Source organism: Balaenoptera borealis, assembly GCF_965194805.1.
Source record: "Balaenoptera borealis genome assembly, chromosome: 14".
Classification (NCBI taxonomy): Eukaryota; Metazoa; Chordata; class Mammalia; order Artiodactyla; family Balaenopteridae; genus Balaenoptera; species Balaenoptera borealis.
In genome coordinates, this window is record NC_138875.1 from 269,053 (window position 1) to 286,659 (window position 17,607).

Here is a 17,607-nt window from a genome sequence, read left to right on the forward strand (position 1 = left end):
AAGCTCCACCTCACTTCTCAGACAAGCCAGTCGATACAGGAAGACAAGCCCACTGGAGCTGTGGCTGTTACTTGCAACTGAAGAGTGTGAAGAGGACACAGCCTGAGCCTAACATTCACTTTTAATCCAGTAATTAGCCCGGAACATGGAAAGAAAAACGTTTGCTGTGTGCTGATCTAGAGCTGGAAGAAGGCACACCTTCTGTGTCTTGGTGATCCAGCAGCCCAGCGGCTGCCCCTCCACACGACAGGAATGCAGCATCACAGGCACATCCCGGGCTCTGACTCCTCCACCTGCAGCCTGACCTGGAGGGATCACGCAGGAAGGACCAAGGGGCTGTCTCAGAGGAGGCACGAAGGCAATTTCACCAGCATTACTGCCCCGGGGGCCACGGCCTAAGGCTAGTGCCCAGGGGTCTCGGGTCAGCGGTACCAGGTGGGGTCTTCCTGGGGCCGCCCGAGCACACGGGGCCTGTGGGTGAGACCTGTGACCCCAGGGGTGGGACCACACGTGGCCATGCTGTCTGGCTGACACACCAAATACGGTGAGTTTCACACCCTGTCAGCGCTGAGCTCCCAGGTCAGAACTGCCTCTGGTTTCCTTGGCTGTCTTAGATCAAATTTTCATAAATCTAGTGATTAGAAATAACACCGGTCCTTGGCATTCCTAACGCTTTGGTGCAGTAAGGGAGAGACTAACCGCCACAGACTGGCTGGAGAGGATCATCTGCTTTTCTGTTTCAGCGTCCAAGGCCCTGGCCATTCACCCAGGAATCTGCCCCGCGAGCTCCCTGGAGGGGAGCAGGACGGGGCGGCTGTGGTGCGAGAGCTGGATCCCGCGAAGAGGGAACGGGGCAGAGAAGAAGGCTTACAAAAGGGACTTTTATTAAATGAAAGAAAAATCTGTTTGGTGGGTCACGTATGAAATAGATATACAAAACTTTATATCCGATCTCGCAAAGGAGCCAAAGCCTGCCCGCGAGCACAGGGCCCTTTGTCCCGGCGCCCGTGGGAGCTGCAGGGCCCCGGGGGCAGCTGCGGGCCCCAGGCCTGTCCTCGTCACACGCCGATGCGCGGCCTCACTTGAAACCTGTGCATGTTCTGGTAGCTTCAGTTGTGAAAGAGCAGGAAGATGCTGGGTTCCTACTGCATCACCCCTCTGTCTGGTCGGATGCCCAGCCTTCACCCTAAGTAATATGCTGCGGTATTTAAAGGAAAAACACCTCCCCACCCCACCCCCCCCTTCCTGATAACAAGCCGCAAACTCCAGTCCTGCTGTGCGGCTCTGCTGGGCTCACCCAGGATCTTTGGCATGGCCGCGTTCCCTGCTCCACTGTCCTTAACAAGTAGGCTTTCTTGTAGTGAAACTTCTAAAAACACCTATTTCTGCAAAACAATGTGTTTCTGCAGGTGGAGCTCTGCAAACAGACATGTCCCTCTGGAGGAGAGGCAGCCCCCCGAGGGCAGCCCCCGGGACGGAGGTGAGTCGAGAGCCCGCCCCGCGGTCACATGAGGTCGCCGAGCTCGGCCTCCAGCGCGGCCGCCATCTCGTCCGCCTCCGAGCTGCCCCCCTCCTCGTCCTCGCAGCTGGACGCTCCGCTGGACTCGCTGGCCGCGTCCTCTTCGTTCAGCTTCCTCTTGTGGCCCCTGCGAGGGAAGCACACGCGCCGTGAGACGCTCGTGGCGCACACGCTCCCCGGCCCCGCGGCCGCCAGCCCCCACGCTTCCGGGACAGCCCGGACAGCACAGGCCGGGCACCAGGGCAGCCTCCGTCTCCGGCAGGTAACGAAATACGCAGGATGTGTGAGGGCGGGAGAGGGAGGGGCCCGGAGCGAGCTTGGGGCTATGGCTGGAGCTGGACAAGCCGCTGGGAAGGGAGGTGGGGACAGCCGCCAGCAGACGGGTGTATGTTTTAACATTCAGGTCTATAAAATCTATTTTGAGTTAACTGCTGAGTACATTGCTGACTCAGATTAATTATTCTGCATCTGGAGGTCAACAGTTTACAGTTGTCGTCGCACCATTTATCGAAAAGAAAAGTTACGTAGGAACTACTATGGTTTGGGGAAACCTTCTGAAGGGAAGAAACCCCCCAAAAGATTTACCTCTTAGAGACACAAAAGGCATCTCAAGCAGTCACAGACACACACGAGACTGGGAAAATGACGTGCAAGACTATGACGTCTATAACCTAAGACCTATAATACACACAGAAATTTCTACAACAGACAAGGAATAACCTAATTGTGAGAAACACTCCTCAAACAGAAAACCGCAGTTGGCAAAAAAAAAAGGACCAATGAACGCTGAAAAAGATACTACTACGTAATTTGAAAAGCGAATCAAGGTGACAGTCAGGAAGCACATTCAGCCCTGAGGCTGGCAGAAGTCAGAGGAGAGGGACCCCGGCCCCGAGGGAGCACGTGACCCGAAGGGGCCGTGAACGATTACCGCGACCCGGCGCCGCCCCCTGCTCGCCGCCCCGGCCTGGCTCATCAGCACCCGCGGCTGGAGCTGGGCCCCCAGTGCGCATGAGGACAGGGAAGGGAAAGTAAACCCGAAAGAACCCCTCCTCTCGGGTCCTGTCGGCACCGGGAGGAGGTCGGTGCAGGAAGCGGGGGCGGATGGGAAGCGACACGGCGGGCCGGGGGGCGCCAGGGTCTGGACAAGAGGACGGAGCCGTGTGGTACCCTGTGATGCGCTTTCAGGAGAAACACTGACCAAGGTGGTTGCCACGGCTGGGACACGGCGCCCGGGCCTCGCCAACTCCAGCCAAATCTGAGCAGACACGCGGCCCGAGGGTCCAGCCCCTCACACACACTGTCGGGTTAACTCTGGATTTGCGAGAGATGGTGGAACAAAAGATGGGGTTAAGCGTAATTAATCTGAGGCGCTCACGCGATTCCCCTTCGCTGAGTGGTGAACATACAGATAAACTTAGAAACGACGTGTGGCTGGAACAGTTTAGAGAGACCGCTTTCTCCTCTACCGTTCAAACTACTGCAGATAACCCCAATGACACCCGCGCTCCACGGGGCACGGCCCAGCACCGCCTCCCAGGGACAGAACGGGGGGTCGCGTGTGCGCATGCGTGTGCAGCAATCTCACACACACGAGAGCAGAGAAGAGTCAGCCCCCAGGCCTGAGCCGTGCTCAGCTGCGGGTGGCGGGCAGAGGGGGCTGAACCCCGCCCTCCCGGCCCCCGCTTGTGGCTGCACCGCCGGCGGCGCCGAGAGCACGTGGGGACGTGGTCTGTCCTCGAGGCTCCTCCCCGCCCGCCCTCCGCCTCCGGTGTGTCCCGCCTCCTGGGTGCCCCCGGGGTGGGTGCCGTGCGTGCCGTAAAGCAGATCCCCGTCTTCCGGTCACCGCGGGGAGGAGCTTCCAGGAAGCACCAAGTACAAGGGCAAAGAGGAGGGGTCCCGCCACTGGTGAGGAAGCCCCCGGGGTCCAGGAAGAGCCGGGCCCTCTGCCTGGGTACAGAGACCCTCGTGCACCCCGAGGTGCTTCAACAAGGAGGCCGAGGCTGAGTCAGTGGACGGCGCCCGGCTGCGTCGCCGGGGCTGGTGCTCTGCCGCGGGGGCGGCTCACAGGTGGCGCGGGGGGCCGGGGAGGGACCCCGGGGCGGGAGAGGCGCAGGCCCCTAGGAGGCTGATCCCGGGCGTCCCGTTGATAAAACCTACTGCACCGCGTCTGGAGACCCCGCTGCAGGGCAGCCTTCGGGGACAGCATGGGCTGCGGGGTGTCCGCCCCGCCCCCCAGGGAGACGCCAGCTAACAGCCAGGCGGGACCCCACAGCCGTCACAGCCTCTGTGCAGAGAGACGAACGTCGACTGTGCTGAAACGCGGCTGGTCCCGCGGGAGAGGCTCTGGGACCTCGGTGTCCACTCGTGCGGCCGCGTCTGGGGGCCTGGGGACCAGGGTCGGGGCCACAGTGGCCACAGTGCCTTGTGCTGCGGAGAGCAAAACCTTCAGTCTCGGATAAATAACGTTTGGAGTATTCCTATATCCAACACGATTAAGTTTTAGTAATTAAAAATCACCTCAAAGACTGGACACAGCTGCAAGTCGTGGTTAATAAATGCCTAAAATGGAGACCAGCTTCCTTTCCTCTCAGCAGAACGTGCAATAACTGTATTTTGTTTTCACAACCAACAGCACAGTCCCCTAGAGAAACGCTAACAGATTTAATTTGGGGAAAATTTAACGCTCAAGAATCGGCCCAGATTCAACGTGGAATAAAGCAAGAACGTGAACAGGAACATAAATCACGTTTGTACATCTCCTCCCTCACGTCCCAGCCTCTGAGCTCTTTGCTGTAAAGAGGCACGTGGACCCGCACCTGAAGTCTGCTGTTTAATAAGATGCACAATTATTTCAGCAACTACGGCAAATAAACACACATTATTATTTTATACTGGCGTCTAGCCAACAAGATCAAACAGTCCACAATGCATTTATTTTTCAAATTGCTGGTTACAACCAGCTTGGTATTTTTGGCAGAAAGAAAAAGAACAGAGCAGCACGGCAGGTGGTAAGGTCGCTATCTTACCTAACAAAAGCTGCTTCAGGTACGCACGTGCAGGGGAGCACCTGCCCTGGGGCGCGGAAGGCCGTCCGGACCCCGAGGCAGAGAGGACGCGCGCGGGCTCCTGCCTGCCCCGTCGGTCACGACAGCGCGCGCGGGCTCCTGCCTGCCCCGTCGGTCACGACAGCGCGCGCGGGCTCCTGCCTGCCCCGTCGGTCACGACAGCGCGCGCGGGCTCCTGCCTGCCCCGTCGGTCACGACAGCGGAGGCTCTGCTGCCTCCTCAAAGAGATGCACGTGTAGGTTACTGTAACACGACACCGGGCTCCGGGGCGTGTGATCAGGTCAGGGCCACAGACTGCGAGGGCGCGAGGGCACATTCCAAGGAAAAATCGTACGGACCACGTCTCTTCAACTGTTTCTGAAGAGCCTGAGAACTCAGGTGATGGCACCTATTTCGAGACGAAGGGGTCTTGGCTTCCTGCATCTTCGCCGTGAAGCGTGCAGATGGGGACCTCTGAGCTGACCCGGGGTGGGTCCTGAGCTCCCGGGATGTGTCCGATGGTGTCCCCCGTCACATTCGGGAAGGTGCCGGTCATTACGCCCCCGGCAGTCCTGCCACGTGCGCGCCGAGGGCCTGGCGGTGCCGTCTGAGATGCTGTCCCCAGGATCCTTCGGCGGTTCTCAGTCTCCGCGGCCCTGGGAACGTACCCCGTCTGTTCCTCTGACGCGGTCGCCCTCTCGGGCAGCTTCTCTGGCCTCTTCTGTCTTGTCTGTGGATCATTCTTCTGTCTCTCCGACGTCCCGTGATTCTTTTTGCTGGAAACTGGGCGTTTTAGTTACTGCGCCGCGGCCACTCCGGGCCCTGGTCGCCCCTCCCCCCAGGGCGGGGCTGTTCTGGTGAAGCTGCTGCACCGGCCCCCCTACCCCCCCCCCCCCCCGCCAACAGCGCAACGTCCCTGGGGTCCAGCCTTGGGCGCGGGCTCAGCGCAGGGAGGGAGAAAGGCACACACACCTAAAACAGCGCCGCCTTCTACCCGCCGTGCCGCAGGGGCCAGAAGCCGTCACGAAGCACCGCGTCAGGGAGGGTGGGGGCCAGCCAGCCCTCTCACCATCGGCACGACCCTCCACGGTCGCAGGGCAACTCGAAGCAGCCACCGGCTCAAGAGTGCGAAGGCCTTCTGACCTCGGCGATTCCGCCTGCAGAAAGCGACCGTGTGTGATGACCTCGCACACGCAAAGGGCTAGGGCACCAGGGTGTCACCACGGTGCTGTCGGCTACGGCGGGTTAAACATCACAAGTCGACACGTGAATCGACGGGAAGCCACGTGTCCACGCAACAGAAGGGCAGCTCCTCAGCCACAGCCTGGGGAACGTACAACCTGAACCAAGCACCTTGGTCCCAGGGTCGCCAGCTGGCAGCGCAGACACAAGGTGTCTGACGGCAAAGCAGCGACAGGGTGCAGGTGGAGGGCTGGCTGAGAAGCGGCCTTCGGGCTCCACCCCGGCAGCACAGCTGGGTCTGCTCTCTGGTCACAAACACCAGGCCCACGTCTCCTCCATCTTCGAAATGACCAACCTCCCCAGCGTAGTCAAGACAGCCTTGCCTAGGCGACCACCCAGCACTGAGAACAGCTCTCACGCGTGAGGGCCTCTGCACACCTTCGCACCGTCTGTCTACACGTTCGGCTGGGACCCCGGCCACCGCGCCCCTGCAGAGAAGGGGAGGCGGCAGAAGTACTGGGCAGCGGGAGCCCGGGACTCGGGTCAGGAGTTTAGCCTTTGGACGTGGAGCTACGCTCCTGACTAGTTCACCACGCGGCCGGGTGGGACGGGGAAGGTGCTGAGACTAAACCCTCTGGCACTGAGAGAACGGTCTTCGGGAGAGAGAGCCGGCTTCCGCTGGCCAAGCCTACCGCCCAGGACACGAGACCCCAGGCCGAGTCTCCAGTTGCACGTCTCCTGCGAGTGGTGGGGACAGGGGGCCGTCTCCAACGCCTGTGGACGTCTTGTCGGGCAAGTGCCTGCCAAACGGCCCTGACTTCTTACTCAGGGATCTACCTCAAGGAGCGGAAGTGCCCCTCCAGCTGCCGTGTGTAAAATGGGCGTCTGACGTCTGTTCATTTGAAAGAAGAGTGGATCGGTTCTCAGTGGACAAGCCAAAACCCCACGCCCGTCCTTCCATCAGAAGTCACCTTCAAGTTCCAGTGACATTATGATCCCGTAGAAGAGCCTGGCCACTCAGGCCGGCAGGATGTGCTGCCAACTGCTCGGGAGAAGCCAGGCCGCGATCCAGGGTGCAAGGCGCCACCGCTCACGGCAAAGGCCATGGACCGAAATGTTCCGCAGGCAAGAAACAAACCCCCCAAACACGTCTGACTTAATTTCAAATAAAAACGCTACTATGGGAAAATCCAAAGCGTGCACACTTCTGCACCTAGAGCCCACTGACAAGAATAAAACATACGCGGAAACCACATTCGCCAACTTCTGTGCAGAGAAAGGGATGAGCTCCCGAGCCTGATCACGGCGCCTCAGCCCCGACGCAGGGCAGACTCGACGTCGGGTGCAGGGAGACGCCGAGCGGCGGAGGGGCAGGCGGGGGCGGGTCCCTGTGGCCGCCAAGGGGGAGGCGGCCTCTCGGCGGACCCTGGGCTTTGTCCTCCTCATCTCAGATTCCCACACCACTGAGGTCAAGCCCTACAGCACGGTGTGAAACGGCGGCTGCAGTGAGGATGGCGAGGAGACCGGGGCCGGGGGGGGTCCTGAGCACCCCCCACCTGCCCCACGCCGGCCCAGCGCGGACCACAGCCCCGCGCCAGGCCACCGGCCCCGGCGCTGGACTCCCGGGCACCGTGCAGGGCTGACAGGAGCCGCAGTGGACGCAGGCCACACGCCTCTGGCCCCGACGGCAGCACCAAACCACCGCGGGCAAGGCTTTCTCCGCGTGGCCCTGAGCTGCTTCACGTGTGGGCAGATGACTCCGTGGAGACAAAGCAGGACGCTGGCCCCAGGACTCCGGCCCGTCCTTCCCAGTCTTAGAGAAAAGGCTTTATGTCTTTCTCTTCACTTGGCAGAGAAAACAGAATCGGGCAGGCAGAGCAGCCCAGCAGCACTGGAACCGGGGTTCTGGGAGTGGACTCCTCAGAGAGGCCCCGGCTCCCCACATCCCTCGAGAGCCCCAGGGGGCCCTCGCACTGGGCTGAAGGCGCAGCTGAGTCAAACAACTGTGTAAGGCAGGGGTCTCCAACTCCCGGGCCTCGGACTGGTCTGTGGCCTGTTAGGAACCGGGCCGCACGGCAGGAGGTGAGCGGTGGGTGAGCGAGCGAAGCTCCATCTGTATTTACAGCCGCTCCCCATCGCTGGCATCACCGCCTGAGCTCCGCCTCCTGTCAGATCAGCGGCGAGATTGGATTCTCAAGGGGGATGAACGCTGCGGGGAACGGCGCATGCGAGGGGTCTAGGTTGCACGCTCCTTGTGAGGATCTAATGCCTGATGATCTGAGGCGGAGCTGAGACGGTGACGCTGGCGCTGGGGAACGGCTGCAGATCCAGATTCTCATCAGCAGGGAGGTTTGACTGCAGAGACCATAATCAATCCGTGGCTCGCAGACTCGTATCAAAACCTTATCAGTGCGTGGCAAGTGAAAACAAGCTCGGGGCTCCCACTGATTCTGCATTATGGTGAGTTGTATAATTATTTCATTATATATTACAATGTAATAATAATAGAAATAGAGTACACAATAAATGTAATGCGCTTGAATCATCCCGAAAGAAACCACCCCTCCCCTACCACAGGTTTGATCCCTGGTTGGGGAACTAAGATCCCGTATGCTGCGAGGTACGGCCAAAAATAGATAAATAAATAGCAATAAGTAAATAAAGTAAAACACAATAAAATAAAAAAGAAAGCACAATCGCACCATCCTACCTGACTCAGTGTCAGAACTTACAGTCCTAACAAGCTGAGTAACCCCGAGAGCAGACACTGGTGTTGGCAGCTGCCCTCGGCCTACGCCCTGCACACGCGTGAGGTCACGTGGGGTCCAGTTCTCACCACGACCTGCCTCCGCACACTCGAAACCCTGGGAAGACCGATGACCCCGCACAGGGGCTGCGAACACGCCACGTCCCGTCCCGGGGCCACACCCAGCAGCCCTCCAGACACGGGCGGGGACTCAGGGAGGGGAGCCCCCCCGCAGGCTCCTGGGCTGCTGGGACCACACCTGGGCACGAACCACCACCGACAACAGACACTGTGCACTCTGTGAAGGGGAGGAGTTACATCTGCCCAAGTGGTAACTGAATCATAAAACACTTGATAAAAATCGATGGCACCACAAGTGTAATATTCTAAAAAACCTGTCACGTGCTTTGTATGTTTCAGAAACAGGACAGTGACCTTTGCCCTCTCAGGACCACCCAGACCGACGTCTTCAGGTCTCTTACCCCCTCACTACTGCCTTGAAAATGATACCCGCACGTCGTGGTCCATAACAACACTGGGAAGCTACAACAGGATAACAACAGTGCACTGATCAACACGGAAGGTGTCTGGCACTCGCGGGGCAGCGCACAGGCCCCCCCTCACCTCCCAGGCCCCCCCTCACCTGGGCCCCCCCTCCTCTCCTGGGCCTCCGACGGCCCCCCTTCCTCTCGCAGGCCCCCTCACCTGGGCCCCCGGCCGTCTGCCGCGTTCCTCTCGCTGGATGGCGCTGACCCGAGCGTGGGCCCCCTTGGGGCCCCCAGGGCCTCGGGCCGCCCGGGCCGCGGTCCCCGCTCCCGCTCCTCCGCATCTCCCGGCTTCCTCTTCTCGCTGTCACTGTCATCGCTGCCCTCTCCCAGGATGTCATCCACCTGACGAAGGGCCAAGAGTCAGCACAAGATCACCTTTCTGAAGAATCCACGCAACGGTCCCTCCCCCGGGAGTGACACCACCGCAGATTTCTGCATGGGCCCCGCTTCCCGTGACTAAGCACGCGGGACACGTCGTAAAGCTCCAACACGGGGCCTGCCGCGAGAGGGGTGCTTACAAACAGCACCGAGGAGCGTGGACAAGGCCCACGGGGTGGACGACGGGAGGCAGAGGTGGCCCAGGCTGTCCCTCCTCCGCGCCCACCTCGCCGGGTCCTGGGACCCATGCGGCCGCGTGTGGGGCGCCCGCGCATCTGCCTTCCCTGACAGGCCTCAGGCTTAACTGCTCACAGACACGGCAAGGGAGGGCGGCTGGGGGGCAGGGGCCAGGGCCCCGACGACACCTGACGCCCACGACGGAGGACGGGGCGTTGGAAAGAGGAAGGCAGCGGCGCGAGGAGGAGGGGCCCCTGTTTCCTGAACACGGACCCGCCAGCACCTTTCCCAGGAAGGAGCAGAGACCCCACATCCCGTCAGCTAGCATAACTACGTTCTTATGGCCTCGGAGCGGGGTCACGACCTAACAAGTTTGATCTGTGACGCCGCTTCGTGTGTGCGAAACGACAAGGGGTTGTTCATCGGGCTCTGCCGCCGGCTCCCAGCCAGAGCTCCCGAACCCCCAGAGTCTCCCAGACGAGGGAGCTCCTTTGCTCTAATGAGGCGACCGTGGTGGACTCCGGGGCGGGGCCGCTCACCCAGAAGCACCAGCGGATGAGCGGCCTGGACCTTCCCGCCCCACCCTGCCCCCAGGAAGCCTCCCTAGAACCCCCAAGGCACAGGGCTCAGGAGCTTCTGGCCGGGACCCTCCCGACCTCACCCGTGTGCCCTTCACTCGCTGCCCGTCAGGCCTCGACCACGTGCCCGATTCCGCGCTTCCCAAGTTCTCAGCCGTCCCGGCAGGGGCGTGGGAACCGACAGGCGGCCGGCTGGTCAGAAGGACGCGTGACAACCCGGGACCCCCCACTTATGGCTGCGTCTGGCATCGGGGAGTCCCGTGGGCCGTGCGCGTCCTGTGTTTCTCGACTGCTGGCTGCGGCTGGGGGTGAAGGTCTCAGGGCAAGCCAGGCGGGCACTGCCACACCCCTGGTCAACCGAGCAAGAGTGACCGTCCACCAAACGCTCAGGGAACGACCCCCTGCGGCTCCAGCACAGCAAGGCTGGAACCAGCTAACAGCCAGCACTCGAGGGCCGCGCGGCATATGAGAGACAGAGGGCGGCCGGCGGGGGGGGACGAGGGCTGCGCCCACGCAGGCTCTTGGGCTTTCTGAACTTTAAACCACGGGGATGGGATGGCTACTTTACCAAGCTAAGACACGCCAAGCAAGGAAGGCTGTTAGGTGCACCTCACTCACGGGAACTCTGGCTTCTTCCAGCAAAGCACCCATTTCTACCTGAGCCCTGAGTCCGGGAGGCTCCTGTGGGGCCCAGAGCCCAGGACGACCAGGGGATGCCCCCGCGGCGCCCCTCCCGCGCCCGCAGCACCCTCCTGGGCGCGTGCCCTGCACACCGGCTGCTCCCCGTGGCGCTACCGGGCCCGCTTCCCTGGGAGAGTCGCGGACTCGCGGTGCATGGCAGGGACACCTCGGGGAAGGCACCAGAAACGGGACAGGCCGGGTTTCAACCCTCTGATTAAATTCGAGGGCGGGGGGGACACCGCCTCTACAGAGCAGCTCTGCCCAGGGACCACCCGCCACACCCTGCGCGCTCAGGCCAAGGCTGACGCCTTTGAACCCCTGTATCCAATTTCAAGTCTATCAACACGCAGCTTAGGAAGGGACGACGCACACGGACCTCACAAGTTAAAATACGGAAACATCTTAATTGACCGTTAAAGTGTTGGCTTCATCATCAGGGGTCACGAGATCCTCACACGTTATACCCTCTCGGGTTAAACTAAAGGCACTTAACAAAAAGCATCTAATTGTACTAATTCTAACAGGTTACTGGCACTTACACTTCACTGGTATATTTAGTTGGCTGTACTTAACTTCATTTTGATAAGCAAACCTCCTGTCAGATTTTGCTCTGAAAACACTTCAGGTCTTTAACTCCACATCCCATCTTTGCAGGGGAAAAGAAAGAACTAAAAGAAGCCAATCGTTTAAAATCTGCCCGAAGCACGCCATCCCAGCAGCTCAGAGACTGCGGGGCGACCCCAGCCTGGGCCGCGTGCCAGGCCCCCCACAAAGGGCTCGCGCCTCGGTGGCGTTAGCCACCAGGCCTGGCGGACAGCGTGGGCTCATCCCGCAGGAGGTCTGGTTTACCTCAACCCTGCCTGGTGTGCTCTCCCCGCGGCTTCCCTCACATAAAGCTCTGCACGAGGACAACTTTGCCCTTCCTGAAGAACAGGGATCTGCAATGAACCATTTACTTCGTAAATGTTGTTTTAAAAATGCTCGTGTAAATATTTTAAAATCTTAATTAAGGGAAAATCTAAAAGCAAGTATGTGAAGAGAAATACAAAATTCACTTTTTCCTCAAGTACTGAAATCTCTCAAAGGGCAAGTACGAATGACATCAAATGCTCTTGGGAATGTTTCCACCCATCGACTTGGAAGATGCAGGATCGTGAAGAGTTAGTAAAACTCATCTCAGCTTCTGACCCATGGAGGTGAGGCAGACGAGGGAGAAACAGAAGAAATGGAAACAGAGCAAGTCCAGGCCAAGAACGGCCAGAGGGGACACGCCTCGTCCCAGCCCTGGTGCCAGCACTTTCTTCTTCCCACCATTCTGTTGCTTTGCCTGCAGAGGGAGGGAACCTGACGCAGCGAGAGCACGAGTGAGCTACTCTAAGCGACTAACAGCGCCGCCCATGAAGAGGACACGCCTCCAAGGACCACGTGCGTGAATTCTAAGCTCTGGTCTCAGGCAACGCGCTTCTGGTAAGGTGGAAATGATACCACCTGAAGGGTCTTTGGACCAACACCAACGTACTTCTCTCTTGGCCAGAAGAACAAACGTCCTGGTCACTCTCCTTAATATGCTGCATTCTCACGAAATAAAACCGAAAGCAGTACTGAGCCTATTAAACTTAACTTTCTCCAATGACGTTCCCGTGATGTGGAAAAGGGGACCAGAAGGCAGCCGTGCACACACCCACGTGGTCGACCCTTGCCTAGACTTCACGCTTCAGGCGGACACCACCAGAGTCTGCTGTCCCCTCGGCGGCCGCGGAGGGGACGCTCTCCCGGGGCCCCAGAGCCCCGCGTTTCGCAGGAAGCGCCCCGGTGGCCGGGCCTCGGGCAGCCGTCTGTCCCCAACGGTCCCCGCGTGCTCGGCACCCACCTGCCCCCCACGGGCTGGCCCAGCAGAGTCTGCGGAACAGGCCCCCTGGGGAGCGAGAGCCGGGCCAGGACGTGCCTCTACCTCACTGTCGGCATACTAACGTGCTGTTTCCACACGTGCGTTATCTTCAATCTCAGGTATTTCTCCTAAAGCCCGACGTGGTGCCTCAAAACACCCGGAGCCCCCAGCAGCGACTGCGGGGCTGCCCGCCTCCTGGCGCCCAGACGGCGCGGCGCGGCGGTGAGACACGCTGCCTTCGGGGGCCTGTCCCCACACTGACCCTGACGGCCCGCCCGGGAGCGCCCGCCCCGCCTCGGGCTCGGATGCAGCCCCGGGAAGAGAACCGACCTCACACGGGAGTCGAGGCGGACCAGGCCGCGCAGACAGAAACGGGACCACAGGGCGAGCCCGGACAAGCAGAGGGCCCAAGACAAAGGGAGGAGAAGACTCGGGTGGCCGTGAAAACCAACCGTTAAACCTCTGCAGACACGTACTGCTCCTAAAACACGCAGTAAGAACACCCAGTACCCGAGCAACGCGTGCTCTGGCCTCACGTCAGCTCGGGGAGCCCACATGCGGGGGGGGGGGCAAGTGGGCGTCAACCCCGACCCCCACCCCGCGACCGTCTGTGTCCCGCTGGGCCGGCCTTTCGCACAGCCCGCTTCCATCCCAGGGGAGAAGGAGTCGTGACCGCCTTTGAAGAAATTCCACAACTGGCCAAACTAGTTTATGCCATCAAGGGCAGTAAATTTAAGTCTTCCGCCAAATTTGAGGTTTTCAGCCATTATCTCCACAAGTATTTTTTCTGCACCGATCTCTCCCTCTTACGAACTCGGACGGCACAAACATTCAACTTCTGATTTGACCCCAGTGTCCCTGAGACTCTGACCCCTCTGCCCGGTCTGTTTTCCTGCTGTTCCTCAGGGTGATTCCCGTAACCCTGTCTTCAAGTTCACTTAATCTTTCCTCGTCACCAGGGGTCCTCCTGGTGAATTTCAGGACATCTGCCTGAGCGCGTGTCCTGTCCTCATGTTTCCACGTGGTTCTTCTTCGTGGTTTGCACTCTCTTCAAGGCTGTGCCTCTCCCGATGGCCACGGCCACGGCCATGCCCACTGCTGTAGTGCTGGTCTGATGACCCCAACGTCTGGGCTATCCGGGTAGGCGCCTGCTGTCACTCTCTTGGGAATGGCCCGTTCCCGTGTTCGCGTGTTGAGTAACTGTTAAATCGTGTCCTGGACATCCTGAATATTATGTCCCGGTAGAAGCTCTGGAGAACAGGGCTTTGTGTTTTAGCAGGTGACCAGCCCAGTCGGGCTAAGACGGAAAGCTCTGTCCTGCCGGCCGGGGACTGCGATGGGAGTTTCACGCCTTTGCAGTGCCGTCCGCCCCACACCCAGCACGGCTGGGATCGACTTCTAACAAAGAGTCGAAGACAGAAAAAGCGGGAGAAGCAGAAACGGAGCCGGAAGCCGAGGCAGCACAGGGAACACGTGCACGCACACGCCCGCGCACACGGGCCACCGCAGAGCGAGAGTAGCGCAGGAAGGTGGCAGAGGAGGGAGGTGTGCCGTGAGCTCAGCGCGCCTGCAGCCGTGAGATGCAGCCGCGTCAAGCGCGCCAGAGGCAGAGTCCAGCCCTGCACTGGCCACACGGGCGCCGTCCACACGCGCCAAGCGCCGTCCACACGCGCCCGCCTCCGCTCCCCTCTGCTCCCCCGACGCATGCGCCGCTGGTGCATCGTGCTAACTGGGCACCTCCAGCTGAGCAGGCGCCGCACGGCAGGCACTGTGAGAACTTCCCACGCTCTCCTTGTGCATCTGCTAGTAACAAAAACACGTGCTGATGGAACTGATCACCAGCAAAAGCATGCTGTGAGAAGACGCCACCGCCTCTGGGAAATGACAGCTTTATGGCAACCACGCAGAATGGAAGACCACATCAATCCTAAGAATCATTAATTTGCGCAAAGAATCGCGAATGCGCTAATGGCCCTGACTTTTGAACACAAACTCAAATGCTGCTGGACCACGCCTGCTCTAGCCTCCGAAGTCCCCGGAGCTGGGTCTTCAAGTAGCTTCTGGGATCACCTGGCTTCTTCTCAATGTTTTGAAGCTCGTGGAAAATGTGCCTATTTTATTCAGAACATAATCCTCACAAGGCAGTGTTTGCCGCCAGCACAGAGCGGACCCGCCATCAGGGGTGGGATAAGCAGCTCTGCAGATCTCCCTGGGGCAACAGCCCCGTGACACGCACAGCAAAATGGACCACGGCGGTGAGGGCAGCAGGCTGAAACTGCCACCCACGTGTGCAGCGGTGGCCTCTCGGGGTCAACGGACCACCTTTGGACACTTCGGTTACTACGTATCAAAGGCTTTAACCCACCAGATAGCAAACCTGTGCCTGAGGTCTCAATTTCTCCAGTGAAACGTGTTAATGTCCATAGATGGGAAATGAGACAGGAACTCGCTGTGCTGACGGATGGTGCTCGCTGGTCCAAACAGACGTACGTATCAACAGAAACAAAGCATGCCCCCAAACTATCAAATAAAGTCCACAATCACCTCCTTGAAGGAGGCTGCCGCGGGGCTGAAAGGGAACTGCTGTCCAAAGTCCGCAGGCGGGCTGCACGCACAGAGGCCACACCGCCACCGCTTCGGCCTGAACCATGGCAGACGGGGAGTTGCTGGGCCTCTACTCAGCAAACAGCTTTTTCACGTGAACCAAAATACACAAATACAACCATCTGGCATCAACAAGACAAAGACAGCGGTGATCACACCAGATGTGCGTACACTTTTGCTTCTTTGAAAAAAGCAACGAGGAGGTGCTGCTCAGATTCTGGGTCTGCAAGATGCTCATGTGAAATGCCAGCCTGCGCGGGGCGTGATACAAGGACAGTGGCATTCCTGATCAGGGTTAGGTGCAGGCTGCAGGTACGGGACACCTTGGGGCTGGTGAGATGTGCCTTTTGGTGAGGAGCTGACACTGCAAATGAAGGATTCGGGGCGGCTGGGGGCTGGGAGAGGCGTCTGTGCTTGGGACGCCCTGGCTGTGGAGCCCGCAGACGTGGTCCTCAAAGCGTAGAGCAGACAAGCCCCTGTTGCTGCCGGTCCCGGCCCACCTGAAGAGCCCCCTCTGGTGGAGTAAACTACAACTACAACGGGCTCAGAGCCACCGCCCAGAGGAGCCCACAGGCAGCACCCTCGTCAGTAGCCCCATTTCCCTGAGCTTTACGGGGAGGGAACACCTCTCTGGCCTCAGCCGCCTGCTGCGGCTCCACGGGGACCTCCCGTCCTTCGTGCGGCCCTGGGGACCACAGCCTGGTCTTCTCTGGGCAGAGCTGCAGGTGGTGGACACGGTCTCTGCCCAGCTCTGTCCGGCCTCGAATCCTAAAGCCCCACATGGCCCCCGCCCTGCCACGCAGGGAAGATGGGGAGCCGGGCGCCCGCTCCCCTGGTCATCTGGCGCCCGGCACTGACCGAGCGGTCCCTCTGGGGCCCAGATGTCACCGGGAATCGAGCAGGACCCCCTGAGCACCGCTGGACACCAACCCCTGGTTCCCTCATTTACAAAACGACAGCCATGTTCGCTGGAATCCCAAGTCCAGGATTTCTCTCTCCTTCAAAACCTTTCTTCCTGAAGAGTCAAATCTAAGGTTTTAAGGCTAATTTTCATTTCTGAAAGAAAAGTCAGGTTTCAGAGGGGTGGGAAGTGTATTTAACACTTATTTCATGTTAAGATTTCGACACCCTTTGATGTGCAACAAACAAGTGGCAAGATCGTGGCCGCTGCTTGACGAACTGAACTGTGTCTGTGCAGGGGTCCAGCAGCGAACCCGCCCCGTCCGCCTGGGAGGACTGGGGTGAGGGGGTGGGCAGGAGGAGAGAAGTGAGTGTCCAGCTGTGCCCCGCCCACCCCCAGCAGCCAGCTTCCCTCACGGAGAACAAGGAACATCCCAGATCAAGAAGACAGGCTTACGGATAAAGAAATTTTTCTAGGAGAAAACATTTTTATGAACAGACCCCAGCAGTGTACTGGCTAAATGCTCAAAAAGGCAGAAAACAGCAAATAGAGAAATTCGGCACATCTGAAAGCAGGTTTAAGCGTCACGGGATAAATTATCGTCTAAACATGATGGTCTGAGTTGCTGGTAGGATTCTATACTGAATATAACATTCTTCTGCTACCGCTGGAAGTAAGCTGAAATGCATCTCTGTCCTCAGGGCTCTCCCTGGTGTCCGCGATGGTCCGAGGACAACTTCTGTCTGCACAGTACGAGTGGCTGAGTGGCTGTGGGAGCTGTCTGCCTCTAAGATGCAGATCTGAGGGCCGGAAGAGTGTCGGTCCTGATCCGGGCCCAGCTCCGTTTAGTGGGACGTGAGGTGTGGTGTCCACGACGGTGCCTGCGTAGAACAGCAGCCCCAGAACCATGCTGCCCAAGCCAGCTTCCACAGGCTGGGGCCTTCTCTGAGGGGCCTGACCTAGGATGGATCAGGGGCACACAGGCCCTGGGGCAGGCACGGGACACAGGGCGAGAGGGACAAAGGGCAGGCTGACGGGCGCTCCCACTGCTTCCTTCGTGGGCCAGAGACAAACAGCTGACTTGCAAAATTATCTGTAGTTTAGTTTTGTTCTGGTCCTAAGGAGAATCCCCTCTGTATTTAATCTTCACTTCAGAAGGGATTCTGGGTCCTATTATCATTATTCCCACAATTAAGCATTTAGAACAAAACACCACCTCTACCCACGTTGCCTGAAACCTGTTAGTGGTGTAACAGCCAATTCCCAGTCACGATCTGGGTGTGCTTCAAAACCTACGTGCAACCTGAGAGTGCAGAGGGTGTCTCGACCTGGGCCCTGAGGACGCGGGGGCCGCCCGG

The 17,607-nt window shown here is 59.4% G+C and overlaps 1 protein-coding gene across 7 annotated transcripts in view; it reads right to left on the bottom strand.

The window, feature by feature from the left end:
* Positions 1–862: 862 nt before the first annotated feature.
* Positions 863–17,607, bottom strand: part of CTDP1 (CTD phosphatase subunit 1) — a 46,250-nt gene continuing 29,505 nt past the window's right edge. For 5 of the 7 annotated variants that reach the window (XM_082355634.1, XM_082355631.1, XM_082355633.1 and 2 more), the window contains exons 12-13: positions 9,200–9,384; positions 863–1,646 (exon numbers count right to left, since the gene is read on the bottom strand). In XM_082355634.1, the coding sequence (XP_082211760.1) occupies positions 1,505–1,646; positions 9,200–9,384 (327 nt within the window). In that variant the 3' untranslated portion in view covers positions 863–1,504. Of the gene's footprint in view, positions 1,647–9,199; positions 9,385–15,724; positions 17,131–17,607 lie in introns of those variants that run through there. The other 2 variants (XM_082355632.1, XM_082355635.1) reach the window with 2 other exon arrangements.